The 11,315-nt window shown below is 39.9% G+C and overlaps 1 protein-coding gene across 1 annotated transcript; it reads right to left on the reverse strand.

Annotated features, from left to right (window-relative positions):
* Nucleotides 1-972: 972 nt before the first annotated feature.
* Nucleotides 973-5,036, reverse strand: barhl2 (BarH-like homeobox 2). Its single transcript, XM_070886006.1, has 3 exons — nt 4,526-5,036; nt 2,734-2,959; nt 973-1,267 (listed from the first exon to the last, which is right to left on the reverse strand). The coding sequence occupies exons 1-3, from the start codon at nt 5,034-5,036 to the stop codon at nt 973-975; spliced, it is 1,032 nt and encodes a 343-aa protein (XP_070742107.1).
* Between the last annotated feature and the right edge of the window lie 6,279 nt (nt 5,037-11,315).

Raw genomic sequence — 11,315 nt, forward strand, 5'->3', positions numbered from 1 at the left:
TGCCAGGCTGGGACAAATTCCCGTTTCCCAGGCAGGCCAGCCAGCCTATCAAACCATTCATTATCATGCGCTGTTAACTATTCAAAAAAAAAATGAGTACCCATACAATATTCACTAGCTGCCGTTGTAAACATCCTAATATAAGATATCAGCAGCAATTAAAATTTGTTAAAACAGGCGCGCTGATAAATCCCCTGTTCGCATCTGTATTCCCTCCCAAAATGACATTTCAAACTTTGCAGAACTCATTGATGGCGGAAAAAGGCCTGGTCGCTGAATGTGCTGTCTACAATTGGAACTTTCCTGGTCGCAATTTCAACTCAGGTCCTCACATTATTTCAGCGAATTAACCGGGGCTCGTGTGCTCGCATGGTAAAGCAGCCTTTGCACAGAAGCCCCCCTTTCAATTAGTCATTGCTTCTCGCTGGAAAGCTTCCATTTGGCTCACCTTTTCGAATCAAATCTCACCAGCAACCCAATTATGTCCTTCCATTCGCAACACTATTCCATAAATAATTATTACATGTTACATCGCCTTATTAAACAGTCTTCTATTTAAAGGATTTCTGTTTTACATTTATCTTAACCGACAGAAACCAAACTACGAAATAAAACACTAGTTTACTTGATCTAAGTATTTATTTGATTGAAAAGACTGCATGAAAATGAGAAAAAAAATCTGTATGTACTTTACTAATGTTTATATAGTTTCAACCCGGATTTCTCTGACGACATATAATAAATACGCGTAAATCACCCAGTCCTCGAAATGTACACTTCTTACTATTCTGGTGCATGCCACAGTCAGAAAAAAAGGTCATGAGAAATCAGTGCAAACTTCCAAGTCCATTAGCCTTGACCTTTTTTCTTCTTTTCTCTTACATTAGAGCAGAGTCCGTTTTTTATGACCCTCTCAGCGGCTTTTTCCACAGTCTGTGTTTGTTTTTTTTCCCACCACTCCCTCTCTGTTTCTCACCGGGGGTGTGCTGTTCCGGGGATGGGGTTGGGCAGGGGATTGAGTGCTGGCTGTCCTGCCGGGCCGAGCCCGTGGATGAGGACCCGCGGGACGAGTGGCCGCTGCAGTCCGGGGTGAGGCGGTGGAGTCCGGTACATGTACATGGCCGCTGCCGCCGCCGTCGTGTCCATGTTAGTTAGTAGGCTCGGGTGGTAGAAATAGGGAGATGGGAACATTCTCTGCAAAGCGGAGTAATTCCCGGCCTCGGCCAACAGCTCCAGTCCCACCGCAGTCTGCCTCTTCCACTTCGTCCTGAAATAGTGCAGAAATAGCCAAGAATATTAGTGGGGCTTTGCAAGTAACAGTGCAAATAACCCTGGTGAAATAAAGCAGGCGACCTGACAAGAGGCAACGCAAAGCACATAATACCCAGCAATGGGGGTTTCAAATGCATTTGTACTGAATTGAAGCAGTGCACAGATCGATTATATAATTAGGGAGGCTGTGAGTATTTTAGATTATGCTTAAAAACAAATTGCTCCAATAAATGTGTATAAAAAGGAAGAATCTTCGCGGCTCACAAACTAGTCTGAGCATTGTACCTATTTTGAGCGGCAACGCATTTGAATTTATTACAAACTAAACCAGTATATAAAAGCTGAAATGTTAATGCCAGATTCATCAACAGTAAGGTGGAACTACAAGGCTCAGATGCAAATAGGAGACTGGTTCAGTTAAATGTTTTCAGTGTGCATGCGCGCTGTGCAAAGCTTTATCTGAGTAATTAACAAAAACGGACTGGAATAACAAGCTAAAAGGTTAAAAAGTATAATGCATTAAACCGTGTTTAGATTTGGGAACAGCTGACGTTAATGTTTTCTGACAGATTTAGCATGGTTGGAAACTGTATGTAATGAGACAGAAAAACTGTGGATAGATGGCAACTGGATGCCCATTTCCAACTCCAGTTACCCTCAGCTGCGATGAATGCAATATTTCGCATCCAGTCTCAGTAGCCAAGGATAGACGAGGATATAGGAATATCTTTTAACTAAAACATAATGCTTTCGGTGAAAAATGGCCCTTATTTGTTTTTTTTACGGCAGTCCGAAACATAGAAGTGGAGAACATTTCAAATGAAACTATTTTAAAAGTCGAATAAATGCATCCAAATGTGCCTTTACAATAATCACACCTCGTAACAAATCTAGCTGCGATTTTAAACAGTAGCTGAAAGCCTCCACCTCAATGCACACACTTCACTTTGCAGAAACATATAAAACGCATTTAATAACAAGATCATTTTAAAAATAAGCCAATCTATATAATGATAAACCGAAGACTATCGACGGTCATATTCAACCAAGATTGCAAAGTTTGAAGATATACAGGAACTATTTGGAAAATGTTTGAAGTGTTCGTGGACTCCTTGTATTTGTCTTATAGGTGATGGTTAGAATCTTTCCATTTCACTCTCAGTGCAAGAAGAAATCCGCTTCTGGAGCACAGTTCCCGTGTGTTTTGTGTTTAACAGCTGACTAGTGTCCATACAATTCTGGTGCTCTCATAGTTAGCTCCCTTGTTTCAGTACAGCGTGCTTATCTTGGAGGTGAAATAGGGCGATTGTTTAGAGCAGAATGTGTGCCAACTGTATAAAATAAGTTGATATGATAGGCCGGCACTGCGAGTATTCACCGATGTCATACTGATTTGTGCGCGGCATAGTTTCTCTGTATACAGAGAGTGCGGGATTGAGTGTATCAGGACAGCTCACGTACCTCCTGTTCTGATACCAGGTTTTGACCTGGGTGTCCGTCAGGTTGAGCGCCGCTGCCAGATCCATGCGATCTTGGACACTCAGGTATTTCTGACGCTCGAAGCTGCGCTCCAGTTGATTGAGCTGATGGTCGGAAAAGGCCGTTCGCGCCTTGCGAGGTTTCTTCGCTCGCACAGGAGGACTTTCCCGGCTACTCGTTATTTCACGGTCGCCTTCTTCTTTTGTTCCTAACACGAGATAGAATGGCAGCGCGTGAATCCAAATGCCCAGCAGCGAAACAGAAATTTTAGTTTGAGAAGCATCCTGTAACCTTATTTGCAAAAAAAAGTTCCAATTTCCCCGCACGGTTTTGCATATCATTTGCATGTGCAAAATAGCCATTTGTGTGCCTCTCGTAGAGTTCCAATTTATGGAAATTATAAAACATTTTATGCCGATCTTATATCAATTAATTATCAAAAAGCATGTGTATTTAAAATGCAAAAAAAATGGAATTATTCGCCAAACCATCGACCTTAATAGTAATGAGAGCGAAACGTGTAACTGATTCAGTGTGTTTAGAATCTTTCGATAGATATACAGGTCCGGGTGACAGCGGTAAGAATTCCGGATACTATTTGTCAACTTTGAGTTTTTCCTGAAATGCTGGGAAATCGATATGTCAATCCATCTCTATTTGTACCAGTTTTTGCGGCGCTCCATGATCTCCCCTGCAGGAAGAACAATAATCTCTCTAATTGACCCACTGGGGAGGTTTGGGCATAAAAATCGCCAGACCAGACTCTACATCTGTTTTTTTTTCTATTATGCTAATAGTAATCACTGAATGAATTATAAAAAAAAGACCAGTTTTTTTTCATTTACACACAATTTACAACAGCAGAAAATGGCTGATGGTGATAACGTATCATTAGAAGTGTTTGGCGAGTGATCGTCTTATATTAAAGCAGATTTAGTATATAAAAAAAGATCATTCTATTGATCGCACATTTTCATTTATTGTATACTTGTTATAACAGTCATTATAAACTATTAGCATGTTAAATGTGGCGGGGAAAGGACCAATTATATCAATCTGTGTACAGTCCCCCCCAAAAATCATCAAAATCGGCTGGCGTTGTAAAATTGCTGATTCCGAGTAAATCAACTAATTAAATAATCCTCTCGTTGCCTAGATAATCGCGGCTGCATTTCTGTACTTCCCGTATCATAATTACAACCGATAGAAGCGAGAAGATACGACAATCAACGTTTAGCAAAAAAAAACACAAGTAAGTAGGCCTGCCTGTCTCTGCAGCCCACGATAGCATTTCCCTGAATACGAACACGGAATTGAATGCTCCCGGGCGCTGCGGACTCGCAATTGCATAGGCGTCCAATCTCCGTAGTTTTGGAAAAGGCGTGGGATATACAGTTACAGTCTATTTACTCGGCACAAACAAGAATAAACAAAGGTGACAGCGACACGCCACCAGTCAAAAGCAAATGTTTAAAGAACCCCCTGAACGAAACAAATCTGCATCATTAGCCAGGGAGGTAGCCTCTCAAGCGTCCCAACGTTATTCAAACCAAGATCGCAGTTTTTGTTCATGATATGCCTTGAAAGCCCTGATAATTCCCTCCACGCCACCGAAAGCTGTCAGTGTGCAGCGTTACATATGTCTGTAGCACTTGCAAAACTGTTAGTTGCAAATTACCAAAAACAAGCAATACCGATATGTATATATATATATATATATATATGTGTGTGTGTGTGTATATATAATGATACAACAAGAGACAGGCGGACTCACCGTTGCATTTGATGTTATCACTTTGACTGTCATCTCGTTTGTCGAGCTTGTCCCGGTTTTTACTCTCTTCGGGTTCTGTCTTTTGCCTGAAGGATTCTGCCTCTGGTTTGGGGGTGTGAGGTGAGGAGACGCTGGTACTGTAAGGGGCGCAGGCTGCCAGCGGTTTGCTATCGCCCAAAATGTCTTTGATTAAAAAAGAAGAGGTGGAAGTCCTGGGGCCGGAGCTGCCGGCTGCCAGTTGCGGCTGCTGCTGCTGCTGCAAAGTTTGCTGCTGATGTGGAAGGAGATTGTCCGGCCCGAGATGTTGTTCTTGGTGCTCCATGGAGAGCGGCGATAGGGGAGCGGTGCCCACTGTGTCTATCTCCGAGCTGGGGGACGGGGTGGCCTGATTTCGGAAATCTGAAGTCCTGTTGTCACCGTGGCGAAAATCACCGTTCATCAGCACAGGGCTGCTGGAACTGTTGGACAAAATAGTGTCTATTCCAAAGCTAGACCCGCTGGATCCTTCCATCGCGGTTGGTTACAATTTTAAGAGCGCGTCTTCATCACAACCAGTACTTTAATTGAGTTTGCGAAGAGGCTGTTCAAAAGCAGAAGCGTTGGCAATCAATGTGTGTGAGTGTGAGTGTGTGTGTGGACTAACCGTTTCTTTTTTGCTGTCTTCTGAAGCATCAGAGAATTTTGTTAAAAAAAAAAGAAAATGTAAGCTCGCACGTGCTACAAACTTTGCAAGACAAAGATAATCTTGCACAGATTGGGTTTTCAAAAAACAAACTTTTAAAAAAATTAATACATCAGTAATTTTTTTTAAAGTCTGGGATAAATCCACGACGTTTGCGCTAGTTATTCAACTTTGTTGAAAGTTGAGGTGTGGCGGGATGAAGCAGGGATAACTCCAAGACACCACGCTCTCTTTTGCGAGTAATCGCTTGAGCTGGGCGACAATTGCTTCCTAGCCTGACGTCACTGCCATTGCAGAGTGTCATATTTTTTTTCCTTATTATAATCCAGCGCATATTTTATTACTCTTTCCGCCTATTGGTCTGCTAAGGCCTAACAGACTGACGTTACAAGCAACAAGCCAATCAGACAGGCCGTATCTTATCTTGTCAATTGAGAAGAGGCGAGCGAGCCCGAGATGCTCTTTTAGTCAACCTCCAGCGTTCAAAGCTATACACACCAAAATATAGCTTTCATTTAAAATATATATATATATATACACATACATATTTATTTAAAATGCTGCGGTTGCGTCGTTTATTCATCCATTATTACCGTAGCCTGGCATATTCTAAAACAATAGGGGGACATCACGAATATAACCACATGAACAATAGGTCAATTTACACAATTGAAACTATCCTTTCTCTCCGTCTTGTTTTATCTATTAAATCGTCCGATTTAAAATATAGGGAACACATCGGAGAGAGCCATCGTACACAAATTCCTACTGTAAGTGCAACATACTGCATTGTAAATAAATATACATTCATTTGCATAATCTTCTGCCCCGCCGAATGATCACTTTAATCTGTGTTTATTTAGCCCTATCAGAGCCAATTAAACCAGTTTAATGCCACTGCAAAAAGTAAAGATTGTTTACCGTGTGGGTGACTGGGAAATGACTCGCTTTCCTAAACAAATGTTATTTTTGGTTTGTATTACTCCTGACTGGAGCTTTGAATGATCAGAGGAGAATGTTACAATCATGTGCACATATTGCAGGAGATAGCAGTGATTGAAACAAGCGGCGCTTGTAGTTATCCTTCAACTTGATATCCTGCAACATCCCAGGTCATTCTCTTCGCTTTGACTCTCTTCCTATTTATACAAATGTTAAGGTCATGTGTGAAACATAAGTCGCAGAACATTTAAATAACACATCAGTGTACAACTTGGTGCATTAGTTCCATTGCCTTGATTTTTGTGTGTGTTTTCCCCAATACTCTGCTCGTCGGTCCTTACCCCGTGTGTGCGTGTGTTTAAGTGTTCTTTTTTATTGCGGTGCTTTATTCTGCATTGTCCTTAATAGTCTTTGACGAAGTTAATTGTTTTTGAAGCCAAAGTGTCTTCTAGCATTGTTTGCGAGAGAAAAAAATATTTTTTTGCGGTTTCGCCAGGGGACTTGAAATTATTCCACTGGTGTTTCAGAGTGTATCAACTTGTGTTAATTTCACTACGGCCTGAAACCTGACTCTTGTTGAATGTCAGAATAATGGGAAGTGCCAGTGACATGACGGCGTATTACTCATGATTAAGTACTGTGTCAGCCTAATTAGCAGGGTAATTATAAGGTGCTAATGAATGATTCAAACTTTCAGGACTTGGATTTTACTTCAGCTTTTCATTTTAAGGACTTTTCCGACCAAGGTAACATCCATTTTTATTGTCTTTGTCGGTTTACCGAATCTTTTTCTCTCTCGAATGTTACACTTGGCAATTTAAAAATAAATCCTCCCATACTTCATAGACAAGGGAACTAGCCGGAGTGTAAATACATATTTGAATGATAGATACTAATTGCGTCTAGCAACTCTTATAAAGTAACACAAGCTAGAGAAGACGTACTATGTAATGCTAAGCATTTATTGCAGATGCATAGTCTGTGTGTATTACTTTAGCTACGATCTAAACACATATACCGCCGAAATATAGACACGTTGGTTAAGTGAAGAGAAATTCAATCAGAAAATGTGTAGAAAATATTTAAACGAAGGACTTATAAATATGTAAATCAAAACATAAAAGGGTAAATTCACACATTGTTCTACATTTTAAAATGGAACGAGTCGCGTACCTCAGCCAGTTTTCCATTTCTCCTTTCTCTGAAGAGTTGCATAATGAGAGGGATCTGTTGCAGTCCAACATTACCCTCTGATGTGCCTTTTTGCCGCCCGTGCTTCTTGTTCTGGATATCCACCGCACCAACCCCTTTTGAAAAGAGTGGCCCAGGCAGACTCCCAGGTCAAGTTGATTACTGTTTTCTGTATTATTGCTGTGATGTGACACATAGCTTTCGAGGTCTGTACCTTTCTTGTTTCAAAAGTATCATTTTTAACCTAATATATAGTGCAGTGTGTAGATATTTAATACGATGGAATCATTCTGTTTGTGCAACATTTGTGCGGTATTGCAAATAAATGCACCGGTTTCGTAGGTAGTACCATTCTGCGTCTGAAGACTGTCTCTTCTTTGAACCTCTACATTTCTGATATGAACAAATAGCAAAACGTAGGCGGATACAGATACATCGAAGAGTTTTACACCTCGAATATTCATCGGCATGAAGGAGAAGGGGGGAATCAATGTTTAAAATTTCGGCATAAATAATTAATAGAAGTGTTTGTATTTTTGCATCTAAGAGCTGGGGAACCTGAATAGCGCCTGTAGAATTGATTTTGCAGGTTGCTGAATCTTCGCGAGCAGACAACCCAACCGCCTGCAGATGCAAACTTTGCAATCACCTCTCAATAAATTAATGCAAAATGTATTTTTAAATACATGGTTATTTGTTATGATATTTAACTGTGTGATAAACAAATTAACAATTGGATAAATGTTTTGGATAGAGTGCCCGGAGACATGTCAAACCAGTCGTATGAACTCATCTAAATGGTAACGGGAAGTTGACAGGACACGCCGAAGTAGTACATTTGCGAAACTTTAAATTGTGCAACAGTTAGCATAGAAATTAGGCGGTTGAAAAACTATAAGCTTGCATCAGAAATCGATAAATACAAAGCATGCACACCTTTCAATCTGAACATCATGTACAATATGGTACGTTTAGGGTGAACTAATTGTATATCGGTGCACATAGACCCCTGTATACCTGTGTACACATATCACCTTTGTGTGAAACACGTTATTGACAAATATCCACTTTATGTTGGACAATAAAATTAACCTTTGTAAACAAGCACTGGACCTACTAAAACAATATTTCCTACAGGCTAGGGTTTCGATTGGTTCAATAGACGCATCTGTACCAGCAGTAAATATCAGAACTGTTAGTAACTTTGTAGCTTTCTGCGAAAATTAACACTTGAAATTCATATATGTCTTTCCTTTTATTTGGGTTTCACAGAGTAAGAAAAGGACAGGAATTAATATTATGGAAATACAATAAATAAAATGTTGGGTGCTTTATTACCTACAATATTTTAAAGTATGTTCTTGAAGTATTTAAAGTATAATCTAGGAACAAAACAAAACGCGTAAAAGGATAGAAGCTCTACTGGAACTCTAATGGAACACTAATGGCCGGCAGAGGTTCTGTATTTTTCTGATATGAAAACAATACTTAAAATATGTCATTTGCAACAAGTCACACGGTATACGTATGTCATACAGATACAGCCTATACACCGCACCTGTTGTGTGGCTTGTAACATTGGAAGTTCTTCAAAGTCCTTTAAAAGTTCAGTCCAGCTTAGTTACTATTTTCAAACATGACCCAACAGTGCAGTATTGTGGTTTGATAGGTCAGGTCAGACGTTTCTGATATTTACAGACACGTATGTGTGACTCGGAAACTTCCTATTCTTGCAACGATGTAACCTGATGTTATTTTCCGCACATATTGGCAATTGTGCGTTTTAAAGACAGGCAACTATCACGTCGCTGTTTATTCAAAAATAGTTGCGTTCAATTGGTTCTTATAAGAAAACGTAAATGTTACATTGTATGATTTTAATTTATTGTCATCAGATGTATGGCACCATGCTGTCTTTCGTACAGAAAACAATTCGCTTATGGCACATACTAAATATAATTCCTATCTTCAGCCTTTGTAAGTAAACAATATCAAGCCTCTTGGCGTACATAGCGCCTGTATTCCTAACATAGCACCTACATTCCCAGCCTCGTGGCGTACATCACGCCTGTATTCCTAATCCCTTCCTAACACAACCGCAATCGACTATCATTACCTGTTAATGTCCTACAAAAGATAACGCCACGTCCCAGGGACACTTCCGGAAGGTAAAAATGCGTTCTTAGCTGATCATATCTAAAATTGATGCGTGGCATGTGCCTTTCAGAAGAATAAAACCCTGCATATTCCGAAAGGTGCTCATAAGTGACGGAATTGCGATTTCCTCTGTGACTGCTGGATGGCGCTAACTGATGCAGTGTGCCTAATAAACACAGAGTATGAGGTTTGGTAAACGTCCTGATCGAATCTGAATAGCTTATTTTGCTCGTTTTATCTATGCGATAATCAGTTTCTAAAATAGAGACTGTAAAACGCTCTGGCGAGATACATAGTATAACTAAATAATAAAAGAAGTAATATATTTGCAATGCCTAATAGCTGAATGGATGTATATAGTACAGTTTGTAATATGTTACTTCGGTTCAGAGAAAAGCACAATTTAAGCTTCAAGTTCTGGCTTAACCACATTAGTGTTAAACTTCGCTCTTTCGCCAAGTTTATTACTGTTCTAGTAATTGTTTGCTGAATATTAATCATTACGGAAGCATCTGAAAATATCTGAAACTTAAAAAATATCTAAATGCTATTGTCAATTATGAAAAACATCTTGTGCGCACTATTAACTTGATTTTAAAACGTTTAGTCGGTAACAGGCCCAAGTTCCGCGCAGACAATACATGACCACAGATATGCAGTCTATTCCGCTTAACCATGCACACAAAATAATGAAAGGAACGAAGAATATATTTGTATTAAACTTGCTAAGTGCTAATAATCTAATTATTATTAATTGTATGCTTTAGGGATATTGCATTTTTCAAAGCTAAATGTTGCTAACCCGATAATGAATTTGGAAAAACTCCCCGGCTGAATTTCCAATCCATGTCTTGCCCTGAATTTACTAACTGGTCGAACGCTACTCTAATATTCGAACCGTGTCCTGGCCGGCTCTGGCCGCCACCGGCAACCAATGCTGGCCAACGAGCTGAAAACTTTTAAGTGAGATAATTCCGTCATTTTTTAATATTCAATGACAGAGGGAAAAAAGGAGTCGACAAACGCATGTTCTTTCACACACCTCCATATCCAATAATTTAAAAAAAGCTAATCTGACCCACATGCCGAACAAGACATGTAATGAGGCGTCACTTAACGCAATGGCAAGTTCACTTTGTGAAATAAATCTACAATTTTCTACTATGTATACCACGGCAAGCCAATCAATGGCAGTAATCTATACCCAATTTATTTTCTATTAAACTTGTATTCCCTGCATTGTCCCACAGCTTGGCGAAAAATCAAAAAAATCACAGAACGTGTCAGTCAAGCCTGGGAAACTAATTTAACATGTTAATTAACATTCATTTAATGGAATCGGCTCTTTGAGCTGCAATCGATTGTTTTCTTAGGTTTAGTATAGTTGCTGGAACAAATTGAATGCTACCAGTTAAGGTATCATGTTATTAGCCCAGGCCAATGGTCGATGAAGTGCTAGTAAATTAGAGGTTTGCAGCATATTGATTCTTTCCTGGGTTTGTTCTGAGCCTGTCACTCTCGTGTTATTCATACAGGAAGACAGCCCCCTTCCTAACACAACCACAATCAACTATTATTACTTGTTAATATCTACTAACCTAATGTCAAACACCAGACACGCGTCTTTTTCCCCGTGTGTGCCTGTGTGTTGCTATTATATAAAAGTAGAACTGATCTGGCACTACAGTGACAGAGCGAAGATAGAGTAAACGTGACCAAGAAAGCATGCACAAAGTCGACCATAAAGCTGAAATATGGACCTGGCGCATTCTAGTCCAAATACGCGTTAATTGGCACTGGCATGTGTACATTCCATCG

This window comes from Pristiophorus japonicus, chromosome 8 (assembly GCF_044704955.1).
Source record: "Pristiophorus japonicus isolate sPriJap1 chromosome 8, sPriJap1.hap1, whole genome shotgun sequence".
NCBI classification, from domain to species: Eukaryota; Metazoa; Chordata; class Chondrichthyes; family Pristiophoridae; genus Pristiophorus; species Pristiophorus japonicus.